The 27,982-nt window shown below is 39.9% G+C and overlaps 1 protein-coding gene and 1 long non-coding RNA gene across 3 annotated transcripts in view; one reads left to right on the forward strand and one right to left on the reverse strand.

The window, feature by feature from the left end:
- The window catches only part of ITGB1 (integrin subunit beta 1), a 46,572-nt gene extending 25,726 nt beyond the window's left edge, over nucleotides 1–20,846 (reverse strand). The window contains exons 1-3 of one of the 2 annotated variants that reach the window (XM_042991397.1): nucleotides 20,593–20,846; nucleotides 3,145–3,211; nucleotides 110–195 (exon numbers count right to left, since the gene is read on the reverse strand). In XM_042991397.1, the coding sequence (XP_042847331.1) occupies nucleotides 110–195; nucleotides 3,145–3,211 (153 nt within the window). In that variant the 5' untranslated portion in view covers nucleotides 20,593–20,846. Of the gene's footprint in view, nucleotides 1–109; nucleotides 196–3,144; nucleotides 3,212–20,131; nucleotides 20,312–20,592 lie in introns of those variants that run through there. The other variant, XM_042991398.1, reaches the window with a different exon arrangement.
- On the forward strand, nucleotides 8,092–13,866 carry LOC102967168. The gene is made up of 3 exons (XR_006219735.1): nucleotides 8,092–8,292; nucleotides 8,681–8,827; nucleotides 12,313–13,866. It is a non-coding gene; the product is annotated as an uncharacterized LOC102967168 (long non-coding RNA).
- Nucleotides 20,847–27,982: the final 7,136 nt, after the last annotated feature.

Genomic DNA, 27,982 nt, shown 5'->3' on the forward strand with positions numbered 1-27,982 from the left:
TTCGATAAACACCGATTTAACTGAAAATCATATCTAACATTTCGTAAGGGTACAAAATTGGGCAACAGTAAATGACTAGAGAGTAAATGCCTTGAGCAATCTTACTTACTGAATTTACACACCATCCACAATTTGGCCCTGCTTGTATACATTCTCCACAGGATTTGGCATTTGCTTTTAAACATCTATTTTCATCTGTCAGGAGAAACAAAGAACAGACAACTTTACTTGAAGTTTCAAGAGAGAAAATAATGAAAAATGATTAAAATGCAACATATATAAATGTTAAATATGAATAACAAAATATGCCTTATATTGTTACATATTATAATACTATATATTATATCATATCATATCATATCACATCATGTTACGTTACATTACGTTATGTTACATAATAGTTACTGAACTGATCCAGATGTACTCCAAAGACTGGTGATTTCAGATTACCTTGGCATAGAGACCCATGAGAAAATAGTGATCTTTTTCTTGTCTTCTATAGCAGACTACGTACCAGTAATCTATACGCTTATTCTTTTCCTCAAAGGCATAATTTCAGGATCTATTGTTTGATGGTCGTAATTGTCAGTTTTCTTACAACTGGGTAAAATATTATTTATTTTCAATTAACTCATACTACCATATCCATACCTCCAGAAGCATCTGCAACTGCTTTCCTTTTATTTTTAGTATGTAAATACTTGAAAAGCCCAATTCATCCAGTCCACAATCTCATGATTTTTCAAGCTCTATGTCCAAAGTATGTCTCACATTTCTTTGAACCTACCTAAGGATCAGCATGCCTTTCATGTGGTAAGCACTAACATGGTCTGTCTCCAATGTGTATTCTCTAATTATAAACCTAGCATATACCCATAATAGAAAATTTGGAAAATATATAAAAGCATAAAAAACAAAAAAATCACCCATAATCCACTCCCTAAGAGATAACTACTGTTAACACTTTTGTATATTTCTTTCCAGTCTTTTTTCTATAAAGACAGATTTAAAAAAAAAAAAAATAGCAAGGAACCACACATAGAGACATTATTTATATAGAGAATATATATTTTGCATACTACTTTTTATACTTTATCCTGTTTCATTTCCAGTTCTTTGGAACTGGAAGCCTGGGTGGCTCAGTCGGTTAAGTGTCCAACTGTTGATTTTGGCTCAGGTCATGATCTCATAGTTCATAAGATTGAGCCCTATGATGGGCTCTGCACTGACAGCATGGGGCCTGCTTGGGATTCTCTCTCTCCTCTCTCTCTGCTTCTACCCCGCTCAGGTACTCATGTTCTCTCTCAAAATAATTAAACTTAAAAAAAAAAAAAATCTTCAAAAATATGCCTTTTAATGGTTATATATTACATTATATTAATGTACCCTATTTAATGTTGGGCAAATTTAGATTTTTTTCAATTGCATAAGTGCATCATTCACACACTTGCTCACGTGCACACACAAATTCTCCAAACACAAATATAAACATACATGCACACACATATATGTACCCACTGTGGTGACCATTCTCACAATGTAAAACTCTAATGATTTCCTTATCACAGATGAAAAACAATAGAAACACTGAGTGGAAAACTATTAATGTTTTTAATATTCTTTTTTTAAAAAAAAAATTTTTTTTTTTTAACGTTTATTTATTTTGAGACAGAGAGAGACAGAGCATGAATGGGGAGGGTCAGAGAGAGGGAGACACAGAATGTGAAACAGGCTCCAGGCTCTGAGCTATCAGCACAGAGCCCGACGTGGGGCCCGAACTCACGGACCGGACCGCGAGATCATGACCTGAGCCGAAGTCGGCCACTCAACCGACTGAGCCACGCAGGCGCCCCTAACATTCTTAATATACACTAACTTCTATCCAAAAGTAATATTTAAATTTATAATCCCACAAACAGTATACAAAATACCATGTTCACCAAACCTTCAGCAAGCACCAAGTACTTTTTTAAAAAATTGTTTTTAATGTTTACTTATGTTTTTCAGAGACAGAGAGAAAGAGTGTGCAGGAGCAGGGAGGAGCAGAAAGAGGAGACACAGAATCCGAAGCAGGCTCCAGGCTCCAAGCTGTCATCAAAGAGCCTGATGAGAGACTCGAACTCATGAACCAAAAGATCATGACTTGAGCCTAAGTCGGCTGCTCAACCGACTGAACCATCCAGGCGCCTCCAAGTACTTAATATAAAAAATCTTTTACTCATTTAACCCATATAAATTAGAGTATCAATTCACTTGTCACTTATTTAAGGTTTCATTCTTACCATATTTTACTGACCATTTGTTTTGTAAATTTTGTTTGCAAATGATTCCTCTATGGCATTCATCTGTTTTTATTAGGTCTCTATACATGCTAATGAAATTAAACCTTTATTGAGTTTCTCATCTTGTTGAGAAGCTGATGGTGTTCTGACATCTACACACTTTGAGATTTTATGTTGTTGTTGGTTTTAAGTAAATCAACATTATCAATAATTTCCTTTAAAGTTTCTTCCTTCATTTTTCCATGTAGTAACTCCTTCCTGTCCTGAGATCAAATAAATGTCACATGTAATGTATGTTTTGAGATTTGGAGGAGGGAACTACACATCCATTATTCCAGAGGTGGGTGCACCATGGTTTGTAAGAGGATTAAATACATTTTCAGCTTTACTTTTTATTCATCTTCTAGATAAACATTTTGCCAAGATTTTATGATCAAAGAGGGAGAACATCTTCTAGAATGTCAGTTGTGATAGTAATGGCTTGTTCATAATCCATCATCCTACACATTTACTTTATTTTCTTCTAATACATTACACACCTTTGCTTTCTCTCTGCTCACTTAAACCTCTGTTACAATCTTAAAAGACCTTTCTGCAGCATACTATATTCCTGTCGCTTCGGCATTTCCTTAGCCAACTGGCCTTATCTCTATTCTGGGTGATAGCGGCGAGAGGAGCCGGATGCCGAAGGGCCTTGCAGGCCTCTGTGAGAACACTGCCTGTCACCCTGAGTGAGATGGGGCACTGCAGGGCTTTCAGAAGGAGCAGCATGATGGAATCTAAGTCATCAAGAAGTAATACAAGACACTGAAATGAAAAGATAACCAGAAAACTTTTTTTTTTTTTTTTTTTTTTTTTTTACCTGCTTGGCCAAACACACAGCAAATTGAACTGATCAGTCCAATCCAGAAAATCAGTTGTAAATTCATCTGAAATACAAAATGTACATGGCTAAATATTAAGAAAATAACAAAAAAGATAACACGTTAAACACAAAACATTCCCAGTCACCTTATCTTCTGTTGATTTCATAAACATAATACCTCTCAGACCATTTCTTCTGCCATCCTTCTTTATATCTTTTTTCCCACCACCTCCCCTTCCCAGTTACCTCATCTTTCACTTACTCTACAATAGTTTCCGTGCCAGATCCCTGAATCCATTCTTGCCTTTCTCCCTATCAAATATATTTTAACATCTAATTAACAGTGCTCAAAAAAGTGCCAAGTATTCGCTAACACCATAAAAGCTATTTAACAGTCTTTGTTCCACGGAATCTCTCTCTATGCCTATTACCTTCTGTGGCTCCTATGGGGGCCACACAGCCAGCCACATCCAGATGCCTCCGTTACCTCAATACTGAATTTTGAGTGAACCCGTCGAAATCCTCACGGTTCACCCCCTTGATTACAACTTTTCAATAATTTCCATTTCTCCTCAGGCTAAGACCAACATCCTATACAAGGAAGGCCTGACTTAATTTTTGAGTCTGATCTCCTAGAATTAGTTATCTTTTTAACTAAAATCAACTTCTATGCATGGGATTAGTGAAATATTCCATTCAATTCCCTGTAATTTCTAGATCTACAAATGAGACCTAAAAAGAAAAAGTTTGGGAGGGTAGCTTAAGAAGACCTGACAGAGGCTTAAATGTCTCCCAGAATCTCCAAAGAAAAATTAAGTATTATCCTGTATATTACTCAGAATTATCCCAACCTGCACCCATTAGGTATAGGACTATTTTCCATTTTCATAATATTAATCTACACTTTAGCAGAGCTGTCAAAGATGGGTCTCGCCACAGGTCACTAACCCTATCCTTTAACTGTTTACTGTTCTTGGACCAGGAGCCAATTATGCATGAATATCTGCCTCTCCCACAAGAATACAAAAACCAAATACAGTATAGACCAAAAATGTTTTTAAAATGATTTTGAATGTAAAGTACATATTCAGATGACATGTATGTAAAAATTACAGTGTACAAACATAAAGTACATACACATAATATAAAAATAATAGGTTTCTTTGTTTTAAAACTGTCATAGTGTTTTCTTCTTTTCACTTTCTTCATAAAAACAATTATGGCTGCGTAACTGTGTTGGATTTTCTTCTGTCTTGGTAATTTCCTTTAGTAGGAAAAACATTTCTTAAAAAACAAACAAACAAACAAACAAACAAACCTCTAGCTTCAAAAGCTTCTATTCTAGGATGCTATTCCCACTGCTCTGGGAGAGTGCTTCAAAATTGTGCTCAGAGCACCCCAGGATTCCTATGCCTCTTCTGCTGTTAAATGCTGTTTAAGCTTTCTCTGTTGGCTTCCCAGAGAAGAGCAGTAAGAATAACTTGCGTAGCTACATACTCTACACTGTGCTCAGACCAGAAAGTTCTGCTGTGCCACGAGCTTATAGTTTTGCTTACATATCACTTGTAACTGCATCCGAAAGACCGACAGAGGCAGAGTGTCATGGAAACAGGCCATGCCTACAGTTTGCCTTCTATGGCCTTTCCAACAGGTTTATGTGCCATAAATCCACGTAGGCTAAAATTCTAAGCAATTTGCATAATGTTATCAATTCCAAAGTTATGACAAAAAGGGCCTGGAACATTAAGACTGTGATGAATGGACCATCTGGGCAGTTTCTACACAAAGTGAACAGAACAAATATTTGTTCCATATATGGGCTGATATGTGTTTCCTCAGGATATTCCTCAGGCTACTTCATGACCACTAGACTGCTTTGAAAAACCTTTTAAAATATTACACAATTCAGAGGGTTACCACTAAGCTAAAGTTACTAGGTCACAGAAACATTCTATTATTAGTCAGCCTCGCAACCTTATGCTATGTACCTTTAAAATATTACTTTAACCACCCTGTCCTTTTCCTTCTGCAAACCTTGACAAGCCAGAGATCAGCTTCTGGAAGAGCTCCAGACCCAGAAGGCAGAACAAGGCTTTAGTGTTAGAGAACAGCTGAGAGAACAGGACAGGAGCTGAGAACAGTTTCAAGGACACTTGTCAACTCTCCTGTGACTGGTCAGCACACTCACAAGACACAGAGAGGCACTGTCATTGGCTGGTTACGCCTGTAAAAGGCCAGTCTTTCCCTCAAGGAAACAGAGAAGACACTGGAGACAGAAGAAGACAGCAATGAAGAGTAAAGAGCAGTGAGGACAAGACTGAGAAGAGACCGGGTTAGAAGTGGCCAGGAGGAAAGTGCGCCACAGAGAGCAGGACATGCGGAAGAAATGGCACAGAAGATTCAGCAGCCTCCCCGTCAATCCAGCTCTTGAAGGTACTAGATACTCCTGCATGGGTGGGGAGAAGAAGGACACCCCAAGAGCTTCCTACAGCATTTCAGAACCTCCTCAGGAAGTACTTTCCAAGTGTGGTCTTGTAAGTATCCACTTCAGATTTACCTGGATGCCCACCAGGGCCTAAAACCACAAGCTCGGTAGGTGAGGCTTGTGCTCCACTGATTCCCAAGCAAAGGAGTTTCCTACCAAAGGCATTCCATGCAGAACAGTTCAGTATGAGGGGCCAACAGGGAGAGATGCCTCCAGGCATTATCCTGATCCTATCTTTTGTCTCCTGTTTGAAATCAAAGGCCTAGAAATAGTTGTCTACACTGTTCTCCATTCTATAATCCCCTACTCCCTCCTCAACCAGCTGTAATTGGTGTCCATTTCCTACCATGCATGTGAAACTGCTCTTGCAAAAGAGAACCCTCCAGGCCTTATCTTACTGTCTGCATTCATTCATTCATTCATTCATTCAAAAATGTCTTGACTGCCTACAATACGTATTCTGCAAGATACATCAGTTTGCCACCCACAGAATTCACACAAAGCACTTAATACACATCGCCATTCTTTCTTAATGCACTCGAGTCCTCGGGCTCTCCTGGTTTCTCCCCCACTGCTCTGGAAGTTCCTCCTCTGCCAACTATGTCCGGTTTTGTGCTATATATGGAGATACAAAATTTGCTGTCTCAGGAATTTTCCATTCCAAGACAAAAATACAAATGATTACAATATGATGTGATGGTTTCTGTAGTGAAAATAAGGACAAAGTGCACTGAGGACACCAAAATCTGCCTAGCCACGTTCAGTGGCTTCATGAGTTTGGCAACACTAGAACTGCAGACATACGGGAACCAGGCAAATGGAGAGAAGTGTTCCAGGCAAGAGGTTAGTACCTGCAAAGTCATGGAGTCCCGAGAAGAATTAGATAACTTCTTTCCAATCTTACTTCTAAACATACACGTTTGGGTGACTCCCCAACCCTCACCACCCAACTGGGATTGTCTCGCTCTAGCTTTACAGAAGACTAGAAAACATGTATCTATATGTTATTTGTAAGCTAAATCTAGTCTGTGGGAAGGAATATTTTTATCCCTGTAATTTTCTAAAGTACAAACTATGTTAAAATCTTAAAAAATCATAAAGGCCAAAAAGAATCTTAACATACTTATGCATTTCTGAAACTTAAGTTATGAGATGGGAAAAAGAGAAACCGAGGACAGCAAGGCAGGAGGAGTTAGGTTGCAGCCAGCCAACCATGCCCAGTTGAGATACTACCCGATACACAGCAGGGAGACACCACAGGATGGAGCAGCACATGCCACACACATACACTCACACTCACACACACACACACACACACACACACACACACACACAACACACTCATGGCAGAAAATCAGCGAGGGAGGGGAGGAGAGTCAAGACAAGAGCTACAAACAGGCACCGCTCTCACTGCTGAGGTTGGGCCTAAATGAACTCACACGGTAGTGATGAATAAGAAGACAAACGTGCGATTAGGACGTAGCCCAGTGGGGCCTGACAGTTGCTTAGAAAACGAAGTGTGAGAAAGAAAAGAATCACCATTTTTGAACAAAGAAGGCAGAAGGAGAATGAAGTTAGAGGAGCAAAAATGTCTTAGCTACAGATCTGCAAAAGGTGAGAAGCCTGAGGGGAAGCAAGGGAGGACGACACCTACGGGGAAGTAAAGACACAGATCCTCATCTCAGGAGGTAGGTCAGGGTCAGAGATGATTACCCAACAGTGGATGGCATAGAGGCATAACCGAAACTAGGAAACAGAGGAGACTGTGAAGACACAGCAGAGGGTAACTGATGGTGTGGAGAGGGTGAGCCTCCAAGGCACAGAGAGGGCGAGCATCCAGAGTGTGGGTGAGTGTAGGAGCCCAAGGAGAGGGGCTTCTCTCAGTCAGTGCAGAGCAGGGCAGCCTAGGTCCCTTCTGCAGGAGGGGCAGGGCAGGAGTAGGTGGGGCTGAAGGCTGGAGGACACTAGGAATGCGTATAACAGCATCACAGAGCTGAGGGCCCTGACTTACAAAGGCCCATCTGCAACACTCGAAACTACCTGCTCACACCCATCTTTCCTGATGGGCTCCGGGCTCCAAGAAGACAGAGGCTTGGTGTGTCTTATTCAGCTTTAGTACCTAGAAGCACCTGGCACAAAGTCAATGCTCAAAAAGTTTTGCAGAACTATATTAAATTGTATGACATTTTTCTCTGGCATTACTCAGAAGCCCAGAAGAGTTCTCAGAATTAATGTGCAGATCCTCTCTAAATAGAAAATAGTTACTGTAGACACCCTAGTGATACCAATTTTCAATTCATTTAAGTATATACAGCCAACTTAAAGCTAGATATAAAATGCTTCATAGTCCTGGCTCTCACACTTTATGAACCAAAATTTACATATGCAAATACAAACTAGGCACTAAAATAATAATTACTCTGTTACAAGGTAGTCAACCAGATAATCCAGATGTTGGTTGCATACTGTTACAATTATTAGCACAAAAGCACAACATTGTTTTACAAATTCTTACAGCTCAAATCACTGAGACTACTTCCCTTGGGTTCTCAGACTTCACTCGAAATCACTGCATTAATCCATTGGTTTACAGAACAAGTGCAGGCACTGAGGAGGCCTTGGCTGTGCTGACAAAGAGTTAACAACAAAGAGCACAACAGGTAGGTGAGAGAAAAGGGGCTCATGTAAACAGGGGAGGGAAGAGAGCTAGAAAATAAGGACAGGTTTATCATTTCAGAGACAGGCAGTCTTAGGTAAAAAGGTCTAAGTGATGCTACAGCTTTGGGCAATTGTTTTGGCCAGAGTTCCTTCTGAAAGTAGAGGTCGAGACAAAAACAGGAGTGCAGGCAATTATTATTACCGAGGTGACCCCAGGGAAAGACACAGATACTAAAAAGAGTGAACCGAGACAGCCAATTCAGGAGACTTAATTACCATGGGGGTGCCTGGGGGCTTGATCTGGCTGAGAAGTTTTGAGAAGCATATAGAAACTGTGTCCAGAAGAGGGTCAATGTGGAGAAGTACATTAATTAATTCTAGTCCCCACAGGTAAAAGTTTGCCCCAAGGAGTATTAATTCCCCCACACTTCCAAGAACTACAGTGCATCTGCCCAGAAGGCTGCACCAGCTTCTCACCCCACAGACAGACAAGGGAGGTCCCAAGAGGAACCTGAGGCATGCTGCAGTCAGCCAAAAGTGAGTCATGAAACGAACTGTTCCCAGCAGCACTGGCTGCAATCAGAGAAGAGGCCAGGAAGAGGTGGGGACAGAAGGGGTCTCTAATTCAGTGCTCAAAGGCCACTGGAGTTGAAAGAGTCAAGAAAACAGCTAGAAAAGAGTGTGAGTTTTATCTGCATGAACTCTTGAAGACCCTGATGATGGCAAGAACTGTGGAGGGTTTTAAGTCAGACACACATACATGTACTAAATCAAATATAAACAATCTGTTTTAAAAATTTAGTATTGAAGGGGTGCCTACGTGGCTCAGTGAGTTAAGCATCAGAGTCTTGAGCTTGGCTCAGGTCATGATCTTGAGGTTTGTGCAATCGAGCCCCGAATAGGGCTCTGCACTGACAGCACACAGCCTGCTTGGAATTCCCTTTCTCCCCCTCTCCCTCCCTCCCCAACTGGCACACACGTGCACTCTCTCTCAAAATAAATAAATAAATTTAAAAAAAACACTGTAATTTAGTATTTAAGATACATGTAGCTCTTATCCATCTACTAGCTGTGTGAAGCTAACCTGTCTTATAAATAGCTATCTCCTGGAAGTCAGTGCTTGGCGTTCTTTGTATGAAGCGCAGTATCTTCATATTTAATAAAGAAACTAAAGATAAAGGTAACTGAAAATATTGAGGTACCCAAAAACCAAAAACAAAACCCAAACTAGTTAAGCTTAAGGAGGGCAAGGAGTGTGTTATGCCCAGCACTTCAGTAACAGGCTAGCACAGAGTTAAGAGCATGGACAGAATGCCTAGCTCCAAATCTCTGAACTATGTTTGAATATTTTGCTTTTTTTCATTCGTAATTATAACCAGAAAATTTTTGACTGATTCACGTTAGGGGGGAAACAAGATATGGAAGAAAGGATAAGGGTTAGAAATAACACGACTGCCAAGAACAGATAAATGTTCATTATTATATCCAGAGACTTACCAAAACCTTTCTATGCTGTTTAACAATAAGGTTTAATCAGATGCTATTATATTAGATACCAATTATCATATTAATTAAATATAACTAGATGACTTATTTTAGGTTCCACATCTAAGGATTATTCTACTAAATACACGTTCTAACACTTGGATTCCTAACAATTTATATGTAAAATAATAAAAGCAGCAAAATCTCAATGTTTTATATTACATTAGGCAAAATACAGGTTATTTATGAACATCAGTATCACAGATTACCTTGCACAAGATCAGGGTAGGAGAGAACATACCTAATACAAATAGAAGACTTGAGGCTTCTGTCAAGGAGAAGCAAACCTAGGAGAGGATGAAAGAAGGAAACTTCCCTGAAAAGACATCTTACCAGTAGAAACATGAATCTGAATGCTCTACACCAGTGGGATTTCATTCATGGACTGTTTGTAGTCCTGTTTGTAGTTCCACAAAAGGAAGATCTATTTGTCCATTTACAGGGCCAGAGTAGGTATACAGCAGGCACAGACAAGAATAACACAATACACTGAGTTTTGATGATTTAGGGTAATTTGTAGCAAAGTTATCTCACTTTTAATTCAATACCTTCAAATGATTATAACAATAATAATAATGATAAAAAATAGTAACAGCTATCTCTCCCAAGTGACTCTGTGGTTGGCAATGATATTACCTTTGCTTTACAGATGAGGAAACCAAACCACAGAGAGGTTAAATAACTTCTCCAGAGTCACACAGGTATAATGGAGATCAGACTGTCTGAATCACAAGCTGTGAGACTGGATTTGTGCTTCATGAAACTAAGTTTTTGAAGGCCTACTCAAGTCATTATTGAAAAAAAAAAAAAAAAAAAGACTATCTGCCCAGTGTGAGAACTGACTCAAAGCATAGAAATGGAAAGGATTTATAATGTTCTGTGAGTTTATTTCTCAGTGCTTCAAACTGAATGGAGGCTAACAAGTTATTTTAATTGTCAAATTTCATGAGTGTACCCACAGGTTTTGCATCTTATTTCCATGGAGACATTTTACCCTAGTATTATTTTTTTTACCATATTCAAGTTTATCTAAGGGGTCATAATTCATTCCTTAAACAATAGATCATCTTAAACATCTCCCCCAAACAATAACATTTTCGTGGTTAATAGCCTGAACTGTATACATTGTCAAAACTGCACATAATTATTTTAATCTCCACTCTAAACTCACCTTTATTCACCAAATTAAGTGTGATTTTATGTTCTATTCAAACTTCTAAATATATACTTATTTTAATGTTTTTAACATTGTCACAAATAACTCATTTGGCATTTATATTTACATATAACATCTTCAGTAACTTTTTATGTACTAAATTTATAGAAATTAAACAATTACATTTTACAGAAAAATTACTTTTAAAAATACGGTGAGTTACAGTTATTTCAAGTTTTAAAATAAGGTGGCCAAAGCCAACTAGTACAAAAAGAAGTCATCCACAAAAGATTTCTTCCTATAAAATATTTGCAAAGGGTACATTTTTATTCAATACAACCAATTCAAGTCAGCAAGTATTTATTACATATCTACTATACCAGATAAAGCTAGACACAGCTGGGATATGAACCTAGGTCTGATTCAAAAGCTCAAGCTTTCAATATAAGTAGGTTTCTAATAAGAAAAGTTAAGGGTGGGATGCTTGGGTGGCTCAGTTGGTTAATATCACAGTTGGTGAGTTTGAGCCTCACTTCAAGCTCCACACTGAATGCACAGTCTGCTGGGATTCTCTCCCTCTCTCTCTCTCTGCCCCTCCCCTACATATGCACTCTCTCTCTCAAAATAAATAAATAAAACTTAAAAAAAAAGTTAAGGGTTTTCACTTTTCAAATGCTCTTTCAGACAGTAGAATTTACTTCCTTTTTTATGTCCTAACTTTTTGTTTATGTATTGAAAGAGAGAAAGCACACATGCGAGCCAGGGAGAGGCAGAGGGTGAGTCCCAAGCAGGCTCTGCTGTCAGCACAGAACCCAACATGGGCCTCGACACAGGGATCGGTCCCACAAACCATGAGATCGGTGAGATTATGACCTGAGCCAAAATCAAGAGTAGGACGCTCAACCAACTAAGTCACCTAGGCGCCCCTATGTCATAACATTTTAAAATCTTTTCCCCTTAATGGTAGAAAAGATGAGGATACCTACATTAAGGTATATCATAAATCTCTCCTAAAAATATAAGAAAGTTGTATTCATCAAGTCTCTCCCACTATCATTATTTTCTGTATCTGCTTTTTAAAAGGGAAAAAATAAATATTTTTCTAACATCTAAATCTAGATTTTTCTAAAATCTAAAATATTCTAAAAGAATAGTATTAAGTATCAACGTAGGCCATAAAAACAACACAGAGCCAAACTGCAAGCCTCAGAGAATTCACATACAGCTCTTCCCACTTCTCCCCACAGAGAGCAGTAGGATGGGGAAGTCCACATGGAAGGTGGTCAGAAATGCTACTGATCTCTATTCCATCAAATTTCAGGGTGAGAGGGAGGACGCATTCCTCTGAGGCAAGAGCATCTTTCCCCTACAAGAAGAACACTGAAAGTCAACATTTTACTTCCCTTTGTCTGGCAGGAAGATGTATGTGCTGGTGGTGACTATGAAAGTGTTTATGACCCAAACAATAAGCCAAAATTAATGATCAACAAAAACTTAGCAGAAAGGATAAAAAAGAAAAAAAAGAAAGAGAGAGAAAATAGGAAAGAGAAAAGGCTAAAAACTCCAATGTGAAGATGCAACTAATACCTCACTAGAAGTCTTTTTCTGCCTAATGCGGAGAAATAGAACAGTAGTCTCAACTAGAAACCTTTCTATAATTCACTACTCCCGCCCAGAAGAAAAGAGTGCTTTTTATGAGCACTGACCCCTTCTTACCCAAAGGTGGCATCAACCTGAAGATAATGAGCTCCAACAACAAAGGTCAGGCTGCTCCAAAGCTACAGGCTCACAAAATGATTTGAAACCTGAGAACGGCTCATGACAGGACTAGATGCTTTAAGAAAATGACAATAACTGAATAGACTGAAGCAAAATTCATCACTAGTAAGTACTCTACCCACCTTCTCCAAGGCAACATGAATATGGAAGATGGATCACCATCACCTACCACCCAGTCCACAAGTGCACAGGAAAGATAAAGAATGGATATACTGCATGTTGGCACATAAAGAGCCTCAAAGATAAATCAGCTGGGGGGTGGGGTGGGGGGTGGGCAGGTAAGGGCATGGAACTTATTCAGGAAAAACTTCTACAGAAGAAAAAGTTAAAGGAAGTGAAGAATCTTCCAGGAGAAAAATCTAGATGAACTCATTATGCTCTTGAAGAGACTTAGAAAATCTCAAATAGGTCTTCTAGCAATCAGTCAAAAACAGTTAAGACAACAAAACTAGAGGAAAAGCATAGAGAACTCAGGGAGGAAATTTAAGTTGAAATCCCTATAGAACTCTTAAATATGAGCAACAGAATCAATATGGCAGGCAAAGCATGGACGAGAAAAACCACACCGAATTCAAAATAATTCAAGCCAATCAGACACATTATGATAGAACCAGTAGTGATCTAGTAAACAGGTAACTGGTAGACTACCACCACCCTTCCAAAAGGAGAGCCTATGTGAGAATGAAAAAAAAAAAAAAAAAAAAAGAATTCAGAGCTTTCGGGTTGGTAAACTGTGGAGATTTAGGGAGAGGGCATGGAAGAAGCTCCCTGCCCCTTCCCTATTCCTTGCCCTACGCATCTCTTCCACCTGGCTGTTTGAGTTATATCCTTTTATAATAAACTGTTAACCTGGTAAGGACAAAACAAGCAAACAGAAAACAATCAAGCATTAAACTAAAAAAAACTGGTGAGGGGGCATGTAATAAACTCAAAGACTGAAGAAGGACAAACTTAAACACAAGCAGGAAACTAAACACCTTAACAAAACTGTTAAGCCGTATTATTAAAGGCTGATCCAAAATGAGCATGGAAAGTTGCCTGAAATGAATTGTTCCAAGATCCTCTTTGCACTCAAAAGAGAAAACATTACCTAGCAATTGATATTTTTCAAACCAGCCTAGTAAGCTGTTCCTTCTCTACACTCCCTGTGGCTATAGATTTGGCCCTTCCCTGGGAGGAGAAAGGAGTAAGTTAGTAAGAGTTTTGTTTGAGAATTTAACTATGGGGCAAGTTTACAAAGATAATTGTGAACGCAGCTAGCAAAAATGAAATGTTAACCATCCTGTTATAATAGCATCAATAAACACTGAAAGTAACAGTTGTTCCACATTATTTTCATTAAAAGGAATTGTAAATTATGTTCCCAAATTGTGTAATTTTACCTACTTTTAGGTAGATCACTCTAAAATTCTTTCTTGATCAAAACTCTAATAAATTTTGACCATCTTTTGCCACAGCTCATCTCTGCCCTGTAGTGGAGTGGAACAAGAACAGCACTACATATATTTTAAATATATAACACATGTTTTAAAACAAACTATACAAAGGGAGAAATCAATTTCCCATTGTACTCAGCACTAGGTGGGAATAATATCTAAATACAATGATCAATGTAAAAGCTCTTAGCAACACACATCATTACGATTATCTGTAGACTACATTTTACTTAATTTCTGAATTTTCTTCTTGCTCTCCAACACATTCACTAGTCATAGGCATCTAAACATAAGAACCTGAGTGACTACTTAATAAACGGTTTTCAATCTTTTTAAATCCATACTTCTTTAGCAAGTACAAATCCATTCCTATTGTGTTTTTTGTTGTTGTTTTTCCTAATATAATGTTGAATGCACTTTTTCAAACTACAACCTTCTTCTCCAACAATCAAATATGACCTACCATGACCCCTTTTAGGAAGCACTGAAATCATAATATGAAATAAATCATACAGTGGTGCCTGGGTGGCTCAGCCGGTTACCTGACCGACTCCAGATTTCAGCTCAGGTCACAATCTCATGGTCATGAGATCAAGCCATGCACTGGGCTCTGCACTGGGCATGGAGCCTGCTTAAGATTCCCTCCCTCCCTCCCTCCCTCCCTCTCTCTGCCCCTCTCCCGCTTATGCTCACCCTCTTTCTCTCTCTAAAAAAAAGAAAAATCGTACATTAACTGTAAGATATTGGAGAGCTAATTATTATTCTGAATTTCACAAAGAGTACAAAAGCTTAAGTTACTCACATTCAATAAACATTTATACATTCAAATGTGACTTCTCTACTTCAAATGGTACATTCCCAATAAGTTTTTCATGTAAATACTTTCCTCATCCACTGGAACTATATTCCCTACAACAAAATAAAATGCTAATTTTTTTTTTTTTTTTTTTTTTGGCCTTCACTGGCTCTTCATCTCTTCACACCACAATAAGCAGAACTACTCCTTTTCTGATTCTTTATTTAAGTTTCTAGCACAGCAAATAACAAACCTTCAGTGATGCTCAATATCATATTGTTTTAATTCAAACGTCTATTATAACTATACTCACATCTGTGAACCACACCAGACAAAAGTTGGAGGACAAAATCCAGGCCTTCAACAGATACACACACACACACACACACACACACACACTTTGCTAAATTAAACTGAATTCTGCCTTATATCTGCAGTGTCCTTGGAATATGTCACCCATCTGTCACCCATTTCTGTGCTCATACCACTCCAAGCTCCTTTATAAAGCCTTCCAGGGGCGCCTGGGTGGCTCAGTCGGTTAAGCGTCCGACTTCAGCTCAGGTCACGATCTCCCGGTATGTGAGTTTGAGCCCCGTGTCGGGCTCTCTGCTGACTGCTCAGAGCCTGGAGCCTGTTTCAGATTCTGTGTCTCCCTCTCTCTCTGACCCTCCCCCATTCATGCTCTGTCTCTCTCTGTCTCAAAAATAAATAAATGTTAAAAAAAAAAAATTAAAAAAAAAAAAAAAAAAAAAAAAAAGCCTTCCAAAACCACTTAAGCCAATGCTGATCTTTTCCCAAAATCTATTAAAGAAAATTATCTGGTACAGTACAATGAGTAAAGTATTCTTTGGTATTTGTTATGTTTCCCTAAAATAAACACAACTTGTCCTAACTAGACAATACACTCAACAGTAAAGTCCACATCAACTGCTTGTTCCACCTCCACTCAGCACAGCATTTTCCAGGTAACTGGCTCTCCATACACAGATAGATTAAAATGTAACATACTACAGACTTACATCCCACAAAGAACTAACAGTAATAGATTTCGCTGGTCAACACTGGCAGGTTTTCTTAAAGCAATAATTTGGCACAGTACCTGTCCTCTCTGGTTATGATACAAAAAAAATGGCTGCTCACGGGAGGAGAGCTGCCCTCCACACTGCATGGGTGACTCACAGAATGACAGAATGATGGAAACATACTGACCACTTCTGTAAGGTGCAGCTGTAGAAACCAAAGCCCTGGAAGGTGAAGGTGAAGTATTCCAACAAAGGTCACAGAGGGATTCAGTGGCAGAGCTTGTACCGAAACCCAAGTTTCCCACCTCTCAATTACAAAGCCTTTATTACATCAAACTGCTCTTCCAATATGAGTCTAAAATGACTACTAAGTCATTTTGTCTTTACCTCAAAAATGTCAACCACAGGAAAAACTTGTGAATTCTCAAGTCACTCACTAAACTGTCACACAAAAAGAATTAGGAATTAAGAGAAGAAACAGGACAGGAAATGCTTTCCTGGATTCCTTTTCCTCCACCCAGCCCTGGACAGTTTGTAAGTGTTCCCAGGCTTTCTGTCCAGCCCCTTTTCACTCTACACACTCTCCTTTGGTAGTCTCATCTGCAGGCCATCGCTTCAACTAGCCCTTGTAGACTAAGAATTCCAAAATCTGAAGCCCCCAGCCAGACTTCTTATTTTGAGCTCCCAATCTGTGTGTTCAACTACGCTCTTAGACATCTCTACCAACGTCCCATAGTCACTTATAAAAACACTCGGCATTATAATTCATCATTTCCTCTCCCTCCAGTCAACCTGTACCACCCCCTTGTGATCATACTGCCTATCTTGGCAAATGACACCACCTACCCAAAAACCCGTGTCACTTTGGGTTTCTTTCACCTCTCTTACCTTGAAAACCAAATCTCAATTCCCCCTCCTGAATACAGTAGCCCTTGTACCCCATCCAAATCATTCCCTATGCCAATGATCTCCAAAGCTTTTCCATCACTCACTTTTATTACTGAAAAGATTTTTGAACAAACATATGCCTAAAATATGTACATATTTATTTATATATTAAAATTCATGTACTTCTACAGCAGTACAGTTAAGATTGTAAGTCATGATAAAAATTTTAAACTTTAAATAAAATATATATATATATAATATTAAATCTAATATGTTCTTCCCACGCTCCAGTAAGTTACTTTACACATCCCTGGAGTCTAGGAAACTGCACTTTGGAGACTACATGAGACTAGTCCAATAAGTAAGATATATATATGTATATATACATATATATATATATAAGATATATATATGTATATATATATATACAGATACACACACACATATATGTATATATATACATATATATGTATGCATGTGTGTACGTGTTTATATAGGTATGCAGTAGGCATTTGAAGCCCTTTCTTTTTACTCACACATACATATTTCAAGATGATATACAAATGCTTTAGCATACTGCTAAATATGGTTAACCTTACTAAAGGCCACAAACCAAAAAGTTTAAAGGTAGCTGACTTCTAAACACCCACTCAATATTATTTTATAAAGAAAACAATTCTGTAAGTCTTATAATTATCCATCTTTAAAAAGACAAGAAATTGACAAAGTATAATTTGGCTCCTTTTGCACATGGCTCCTGGAGGAGAGATACCACATTTTTTTCACCTACCCACTGAAATACGCTAAGGCTGCTCATGTTCCGAGCTTTATGCACTGTACCTCCCTTAACCCAAGTACATACTGAAATATTTTTTCAGCTTTCTACATCTATAGATACTGCTACCATTCATGATCCTGAAGAATAATGCACTCTTCCTTACTCTTATCCCTGTCAATCCATCCACCCCACTACAACAAAAAAGGACAAAATCCTGCAATATATAACCAAAGTTAGAATAGACCTGCTAATACAACAAGAGATATTTACATATTTGCACAATAGAATCTTGTAGGATTCTACCCACAACCTGACACATCCTAAGTTTCCACACAGAGTGGGGAAACCTAAAATTTAACAAGGGCCTGTATAAATCCTCAGATAAATTCAACTTGTTACACATTCAGAAACTGAAAATCTCGAATTCAAAAGTTCTGCAACTTTCACCAAGTAGATGTTTCATCTTATCATTCTAGCAGTATAGTTAAGAGCAAACCAGTGCACTAACAGAATATTAACCAGAAAATATTTTCTGGAGGTAGAAAATCACACTACCCTACCCCCCCCCCAATGTTGTAAGCCACAATTTATCTGGCAAGAAGTCAAACAATAAAGCTATTATGTGGCAAGCATCCCATTAAAATTATCACATTAAACTGATTAATTCTATTACAAAGTGACAAGATGTCCCCAGAGAAGCTCCTGGTATTAGGAATTTATGGGTAACAATACAGAGAACTATATATCCATTTAGTGATGGAAATTTGAGCCAGATTTTAATTATACTGACCAGAAAATTAAGAAAAAAGGCACCTGATTGTTAAAATTACTATATCTAGCAATTTTCAGTATTGTTGATTCTATACTTTTTCATGTACAGAATGTTGAGGGTCTTACAAAATGATAATAATATAGAATTTAGCATTCTTTTTAAAAAAAAGTCAACATTACAAAAACTTAAAACTTTAGATCTTTGAAGTCAACACAGATGCCTTAATTTGGAGTTGATTTGCTTTCCATTTGCAGAAGTATTAACCACATCCCCTGTCTTCTTAACCAGCATTCTAATAACATCTTCCATTTTACAGCAAATTTTAGAGGATAAGTAAATGGCTTTTTCCTCAAAGACCTGTCCCCAAAATACTGACTTGTTTCCTCTGTTTTCTATGTACCACTTCATTATCTTAAGTCACTCATTTAATACTGATCAATGAACTCAAAGTATTTAAAAATATGAACACTGCAGTGGAACGCTTAGGTCGGTCCTACCCCTCTGAGCCTAGCTCTCCACAAATGCAGAAGAGGTAAACTTCAACTAAAATTTCTTAATCATTTCTAAAAGCTGTCTATTAATATAACCTAAAGGCTGTGTGTAGTTTAAGAAAAACACCTAATCAAAATTCATTTTGCATTGTTATTTTTGTACCATCAAAACAACAAAAAATAACAACCCAGTAATTCTACCCACATGAGTATCTATGTGGAATGTGACCCAAAGAAACCTTGCTAATTATGTTATTAATTACATCCCCAGATTTTAAAAAAAAATCTTTTTAATACACCAAGAAGAGATGAAAAGGAGTTGTATTTATTATCTACCCTAAATTGTCTTCCATACTACATTTGATTTTCACAACTATATTGTAGTTATGGAAAGTTACCTGTGGCTCAAACATGGGCTCTGGAGCTAGACCCCTTGGGTTCTCTACTTGCTAGCTGGATGATCACAGGCAAATTACTTATGCTCCCTGTGCCTCAGTTTCTTCATTTGAAAAATGGGGATGAAAATGGCACCTACCTCACTGCATCGGTTCCACGATAAAATGAGAAAATAGACTTAAAGTTTACAGGTAAGCATGGCTGACACTGTCGTTATTATAATAATAGTTACTTTTATTATAGTGTAGGTATTCTTGTATCCCATTTTACAGATGATAAAAGCTTAAAGAGGGTAATTTACTGGTGCTAGGTTTTGACTCAAAAGCACAAATTTGGTGAAATAAAAACTACTTGGGCATAAAATATTGATAGTCTTAAAACTACAACTCGTTAGGAAGCAAAGGAACTGACACGTAGTAAGACAGGCACCAGGGGCAGGTCGGGCACTCAAACTTGCGGAGCGGCAGGGAGCCCGGGCCCAGGACTCTCACTGCAGAGGGAGCCGACACTCAAGTGCGGCCTTCATAAACACGAAGTGGAAAAAAATATATGCCAACACTGCGTCTTCTCTTCCTAGCGGCTCCACGATGCCAACTTTTGTTTGGGCCCACCCGGCAATTCATCCCGGGCCACGGGCCCTGAAGGCCACGGCCCAACTTCTGAAGTTGGAAGCGAATTACTAAACCGAACGCTGAAATCCAGACAAAGGGAAACCGTCAAGGACTGTTCAAAGTCCTAAAGCTTCGAGTCGCTGGGAGGCCTGCCCCCATTCGCCGTCTCACCTGCACGCGCCCAAGGCGGCGGACGGAAACCCGGGCACCGCGTGGGGTCAGTTCGTTCAACGGGGTCCGGGCCACGAATCAGACAAGGGTTGCTACGAATGGCATGTGTCCGAGGGGCCGGTCGCGGGCCCCGGTCCTCCGCGGACTCCAGCCCCGACGTGACAGCGCCCAGGCCGACGACCCTCCCACTCGCTGCGCCGCTGGGTCGACTCAGCGCCGTGGGGGCGCCCGGGCCGGGGGAAGGGAGGAAGGGCCCCGGGAGAAGCCGGGAGCGCGGCCGCCGGCCCAGACTTCCTCTCCGGCCCCGGGCAGGATTCCGCTCGCACCCCCGCCCCGGCCTCCGCGGCCCACTCGGCCCCAACGCCCCACACGCAGGGCCCGGCGCGCGGCGGACCGCCCGAGGTCCGGCCGCGCTCGGGAGCCCGGAGGCCGCCGCCCGCCCCGCCCCCCAAGGCGCCTACCTTCTCCGGGCGGCGTCCAGGCCCCGGCGCGGTCGGCTCAGGCCTGCTGCTCCGCGGCTCCCGCTGGGTCTCTCCCGAGGGCTGGCGCGGCCTCCCGGGTCTCGGGCGCGGCGGGCGGCGGCGGCTGCGGCTCCTCCTCCTCCTGGGGGCGGGAGGAGGAGACTCGGCGGCCCAGAGCCGCCCCCTGGCAGGAAACGACCCCCGCGGCACCTCCTTCTCTGCGCGGCTGATCCTGCTCCTCCAAGCCGCTGCGTCCGTCCTCTCCCTCCGGAAACGCATTCCTACCCCGGCGCGTCAGCCGCGCCCGAGGCGAGGAGGCGGCGGCGGAGGCGGTGGAGGAGGCAGGAAGACCGCGGCCCAGGACAAAGGAGCTGGCAGAGCGGGGCGGGAGTGGGCCTGGGGGAGCCGCGGGGGGCGGGGCGGAGGACTCGGCCGGGCCTTCGCTGTGCCTCAGTTTCCTTTTATGCCTGGGGACGGAGGCGTTGGTGTTGCACCAACGCTCTGCGCGGCCCCGGCAAGCCGTAATACCTTACCAAGAGGGAGGGCTGGATGGGCCGCAGGGAACCTGCGGCTGGACTCCTTTTCGGCCTTAGGTTCTGCTTCCCCCAGGACACACCCAAGGGTCCCTTTTGCCCTGGATTGTCCCGGCATCCCCTTCAGCCTCAGGCAAATCGAGACAGTCACCCACCCTACAAGGCTTCGTGGGGCCAAAAACGTTTAACTTTTGGAATGCAGTTAACTAAAAACTAATACTGTTTTCTGGAGTGATAGTTTGCTTGACTTGGGTCTTTGAGAAGGTGAAGACGGGAAGGAGTTCGATGCCAAGAAAGATGGATTTTAGGAAGGTTTTAGAAAAAAAAACTGGTAAGTTGGGGATCTGCTTTTGTTAGATTAATCTGGAGGTCCGTTTATGGGGAACAGGAATAAGGAGGGAAAGTTCCATCCATAAGAATACAGTGTCTGTTTCTCTTCACTTTTTTTTAGTAGGTGGAGAGGAGGGCTGGAGGAGGAACATTTAAAATGGAAGGGAAACATTCATTGTGAGAATGGCTGGACACATTTTGATAAGAGGCTTGGAACTTGTACCAACCAACATCATATTGAAACCTAGTAATTCAGACTGTGCTGCTGGCAGGCCGCCATCCTGTTAACAGAAAATGTCACAGCCATGCCGCCCGGCCAGCTGCAACACCCTGTTGGGAATAGAGTTCAAATGAGATTTATGAAACTGAGTAATGTTTCACTTGGGGGAAATTAGAAGCTGATATGCCCATTTGGCTGTGAATTTTATAGTCTTTAAAAAAAAAAAAGTTTATTTTGAGAGGGAGTGTGTGTGCGCGAATGGGGAAGGGGCAGAGAGAGAGGGAGAGAGAGAGGGAATCTCAAGCAGGGTTTGTGCTGCCAGCACAGAGCCTGTCAAGGGTCTAGAACCCACAAACCAGAAGATCATGACCTGAGCTGAAATCCAGGGTCAGATGCTTAACGGACTCAGCCACCAGGTGCCCCTTGGCTGCCAATTTTAAATAAGATAAAATAAGATAATTCTACTTATGGAAAGTTTGCATATTGCTCACCAGCAAATTCAAATCTGTTGATTAGATAATCTCTGAAGACCTCGAAGGGATGAGCTTGATTTTTCCCACTTAATGGATGACGCTAAATGATGTTTATTGTTATCCCAAGAGTAAAGCTGCTACAAGACCTCAACATTCTTGGATTTAAAGAATCTTGGATTCTTGGTTATACCACTATTCAAAATTAAGAATTGGCCTAGTCTCAACATGGGAGACTGAAGTTCAAAGATAAAGCATAATTGATATATGCCTGATTTTGCACTACATTTCCCAGAATTTTCTTTCTTATGTGATTTGAGGAGGCACTCTTTGCCACAAGAATATTATGAGATTTAGGGGCGCCTGGGTGGCTCAGTCAGTTGAGTGTCTGACTTGTGATTTCAGCTCAGATCATGATCCCAGGGTCGTGGGATCAAGCCCCCTCGTTCAGCTCCCTGCTGAGCATGGAGCCTGCTTAAGATTCTCTATCCTTTTGCCCCTCTCCCTCACTCATGCTCTCTCTATGTCTCTCTAAAATAAAAATTAAAAAAAAAAAATATGAGGTTTAGATTTGTACAACCCTAAACTAAATGAGTTCAAGGGCAGTTTAATCATCTCTCTAATTCCAGGGTCAAACATTATTCCAGGACACATAATAGTGGCTCAGCTAATGTATGGTAAATGAATAAATAAAAAGGTCCTTTTGCTCCCTTGGGATAGGTTAGACCATTTGGCTAAACTGAAGTGTGAGTAGCAATTTATGTACAGAAGTCATGAGCCCTGAAGAGGAGAAATTAAAGAAATATGGTAATTGAGAAAAGCAGTGATTGGTCAAGAGTATGGCTCTACTTGTGATTTCATAAAATATTAATTGATAGCTAACTATAAAATTTATGAATACTCTATAAAAGGGTTGGTCAGTCTTACCATGCTGAACAGGAAATCCTAGTAAGTAGGAATAGTGCAAGTCACATTGCCAGATCAAATCATGATAGAACATCTATTGGTAGCTTATGTTTCAAATTATATTGTACCTATACTGTCTCCCAATTATTGTGAATTGTCTTCTATCTCATAAGTCATTATGTCAGATAATTAAAAGTTGGCCTTTTCTTTAGTTTTGCCACCACACTACTATATGTTCTTTGAAATGTATCTTTATTCACCCCGTTTTCCAAAGTGAAGTTTCAGTGTTGGTCACCAGCAAAGACTATTGGATACTCAGGTTCCTTTCAATCAGCATTTAATCCTACTTCTATGTATAATTAAAGGATAGGCTTACATAAATGAAAGGAACCACTAATATTTAGTGAGGCACAAAAGAAACTAAAGGTTCTCTATGAACTTGATTATCTCTTTTAAGCAGCAGGATCACAATTTGATTACTGACCTTTAGAACTAGCAGGTTGTATTTAATCCCATGATTATAAAATACAGGATTGGGAGTGAGTAAGCCGATGTTGGCTTCAGGAGTGGATAGCTGTCTTTCCCTTGCAGTTTGAGCAGTCTTGGGACTTACCCTCTCACATATCAATGTGTTTAGTAGGCATCCCATGATAACTTGACAGCTTTTCAATCTTTGAGAGTAGAAATAACCCTAAGTAGTATAAACTTTTGTGGGCTAATAGTTTAGTACATGTTCATCTATAAATCATTTTCAACGTGCAATAATCATCAGGGGATCCTGTGGGATTAGAACAAAGGATGAATGTCTGCATTGTAGGAATAGAAGTATACCTAAGACCAAATTTTTCTTGATGTTGGCTACTGACTGGCACACTCTCACACAATATACCAGATTGCCTCTATTTTTAAATTTTTTAGAGAGAGTGAGCAGCACATGTGGGAGACCCAGGGAGGGGCAGAAGGAGAGGAAGAGAGAATCTTAAGCAGGCACAGAGCTGGACACGGGGCTCCATTGATCTCAGAATGGTGAGATCATGACTTGAGCTGAAATGATGAGCTGGATGCTTAACCAGCTGAGGCACCCAGGCACCCCCCCTCCCCCCACCAACCCCAAATCACTTTTAAATAAGCAGGGAGACTTTGTGTCCTGGTATGCCCAAGATAGTCACAGTTTGTTGTCCATGCATAATTCCCAAAAGTACATCCAAGATATGGATGATAGATTCTGTGGTTGCCCAATAAATAAGAATGTCCAGACAATAAGGAATGAGAAATAGTTTTAGAAATTCAAAGAGGATACATAGGGACACATTGCAAGTCACGTTCCAGGTTTATAGGTGAAAACCAATTCTAACATTAATGATAGGGAGGGAAAATTGTGTAGGGATGAGTGTGGTAAATGAAGCAGTTTGTATTGATGAAAATGCCCTACTAGTAACTTTAATTGAGGAAAATCTTTGACAGTAACCTGGTTGATCAACAAGACTTGTTTTAAATACCATGATAAATGTATGTGGTGGTTTCTGGAACAAATTGACAACGGCTAGGTGAGTCTTCATTTACTTTTCTAAGAACTGTTTCTACAGAGTGACCTAGGTATATTTTCCTCATTTGCCATCTCTAGCCACTTAGATTGTAACTTCTCTTTAAACATTAAAAAAACAAAAAGGACAAAGATGAGTGGATGGGGAGAGAAGGAATAAAAAGTCTCTGATAATGTCTTAAAATGCTAATGTGGAAGTGCTTTAAAAAAAAACACCTTTATTTTGAGAGAGAGAAGAGAAAGAGAGCATGAGCAGAGAAGGAGGGAGGGAGAGAATCAGAGAAAGAGAGAGAGAGAGAGAGAGAGAGAGAACCCCAAGCAGACTCTGTGCTGTCAGCACCAAGCCCAATGCCAGGCTCGATCCTATGAACTATGAGGTCATGACCTGAGCCAAAATTGAGTCAGATGCTTAACCGACTGAGCCACCCACACTCCCCTGGGTTAATCACAAATAACTCCATTTCTTTTCCTAGGAAACTAAAATCTCTCTATTAAAATGTGAATCTGTGTGCTTTGGTTCAAAACAAAACAAAACAAAACAAAACGGCCATGGGAATTACTGGCTTTTTGAAAAACAAGAAAGGGTGAGACAGACCTTCCAGTTCCTTCTTTTTCTGTCTCCAAATATATAAATAACATGCAAATAATCATATAATGCAGAGAAACTGGAAGTTCATTTATTTTGCAACTTGTATTTTTGGCTTTGGGACTTTGATTTCATGAACACTCCTCAATACCCTAATTGCCAGAGCAACCGTGAAGCAAGACAGCTACCATCAGTATACATGGTGTGTGTCTGGGTAGTTGACTGTCCTGTCCTGAGGCTTTACTTAGTTCTTTACTTTTTGCTTATTTAAAAGTAGGGTGGAACATGTCAGAACAGTCTGGCCTGATTTTCAATGTGTCCCTTATAACTTAGGCTAGCTATTAAAGCTTTTCCTTTTCTAAAAAAAAATTTTTTTAACCTTTATTTATTTTTGAGACAGAGAGAGACAGAGTATGAATGGGGGAGGGTCAGAGAGAGGGAGACACAGAATCTGAAACAGGCTCCAGGCTCTGAGCTGTCAGCACAGAGCCCAACGCGGGGCTCTAACTCACGGACCATGAGATCAGGACCTGAGCCGAAGTTGGACGCTTAACCGACTGAGCCACCAGGCGCCCCAAGCTTTTCCTTTTCTAGATAACAGTTGCTGGATTATGACTGTAAAGATGGGTCACTTACGAGTGAGTCTTCCTCAACTAGTTCTGTTTCCTGTCTTCCATATATAGCATCCCCATTTTTCTCTTGCTCAATCCATCCAGTATTGCTTCCACTGGGTGTGAGCATTCTCTCCCAGCATTCAGATGCTGAACATTTTTAAGAGCCCAGAGGGAGCAGTGTTTTTAAGCAGCTCTTTTCATAAGTTTCTTCAGCTGGAGAAGGGAATGTGCTTTCCCAAATAAGAATGAAGAATATGCCAAATATAAGCAGTTGAACAGCACTGGAGTTATTTTTAGGAACCGGGGTCATTCAGTGCGGGAAATGGTGGTGCTACCAGTGAGTTATGGCAAGTGACTATAAAACAGTGTTATTTTCTTTCTTTATTTAATTACTTTTGAGTATCGAGAAAATTTGCTATTTTGAGTTAAGAATAGCTTGATTTTAGGCCAGATTCATTAGAGGTAGAAAGGTATATAAGGTATATTTGTTTGGAAGTAAAAGCACCCTCCTCCCCCAGATTAATCCCCATAACATATTATTTAAGACAGAGTTGTTGATATGTCAACACAGGCAACCCATGAATACATTAATTCCCAAAATTGTAGATAGAATTTCACTTATACAGCTCTGTATTTTTGCAGATATTTTTTGTTTTAATGGGATCTTAACCTCAAAACATTAAGAATCAGTTTTTTAAGCCCAGATGCAATCAGTCCCTTTTACAGACCAAGAGACTAATTTTTTTTTTTTTGCCCTAGATTTTTGAGTTGAATATTGGTTAGTCTTATCTAATTTTTTAAACATCAGATAAATGTCCAAATATTTTGTTATAACAAGATATTCACTGCAGTGTTATCTAACCTGTAGGAAGTAGAACAGAAAAAGTAGAATCATTTTTGGCCAAACCATACAACTAAAGAGTGTTTGTATTTAATTTTTAAGGTAAAATGATCCTTCAAAGAGAAACTAGAACCTTGTTATTTCAAATCTCCAATTTATATACTGGGACTTAAATGCCTTCAAATTATATCTAAAAATTTTCCTAATCAAAAATCGTTGTAAATTTTTAATTAGATGACAATTCTAAATAAACTTTAATTATATTTCCTAGGAATATTTTCCATATAACATTCAGAAGAATAAGCCCTGTGGCTTTTCTACTTTAGGATTTCTGCATTGTTTCTGGCTGATGTCATAGGCTTTTCACTCTATGATCACAAGAATTCCCTATTTAGAACTGCTTATGGCTGCCACATGCCTAAAATGTCAACTAAACTGTTTCTTCTGTACTCAGATCATTGGCTCTGGAAATGAAACACTTCAATTTCACCAGCAGGGAGAAAATACATACAAAATACATATCTGATAAAGGACTGTTATCCAAAATATATAAAGAACCCTTAAAACTTAACAGTAAGGAAACAAACAACCTGATTAAAAATAGGCCAGGGGCGCCTAGGTGGCTCAGTTGGTTAAGCATCCAAGTCTTGATTTTGGCTCGGGTCATGATCCCAGGGTTGTGGGACGGAGCCCTGATATTGGGGTCTGTGTTGGGTGTGGAGCCTTCTTAAGATTCTCTCTCTTTCTTCCTCTGCCCCTCTCCCCCACTCGTGCACTCTCTCTCTCTCTAAAATAAAATTTGTTTTAATATACAAAAAAAATAAAATTAGACCAAAGACCTTAACAGATACCTCACCAAAGGATATATAGAGAAGGCAAATAAGCATATGAAAAAGATGTTCCATGTCATATGTCTTTAGGGAATTGCAAATTACAACAAGTCCCAACTATGCACCTACTAGAATAGCCAAAATCCAAACACTGATAACACCAAACTCTGGTGAGGATATAGAACAATAGGAACTTCCATTCATTGCTGGTGAGAATGCAAAATGGTATAGCCACTTTGGAGAAACAATTTGGTGCTTTCATACAAAACTAAACATACTCTGCCCATATCACCCTCCTTGGTGATATGATAAAAGGAGGTAAAAACTTATGTCAAGACAAAAATCTGCACACAGATGTTTTATAATCACTCTTTGTAATTGCCAAAACCAGGAAGCAACAAAGATATCCTTCAGTAGATGAATGGATAAATAAACTGTGGTCCATCCAGACAATGAAATATTATTCAGTGTTAAAAAGAAATGAACTATCAAGCCAAGGAAACTTAAATGCAAATTC

Source organism: Panthera tigris, chromosome B4, assembly GCF_018350195.1.
Source record: "Panthera tigris isolate Pti1 chromosome B4, P.tigris_Pti1_mat1.1, whole genome shotgun sequence".
In the NCBI taxonomy this organism is placed as follows: domain Eukaryota; kingdom Metazoa; phylum Chordata; class Mammalia; order Carnivora; family Felidae; genus Panthera; species Panthera tigris.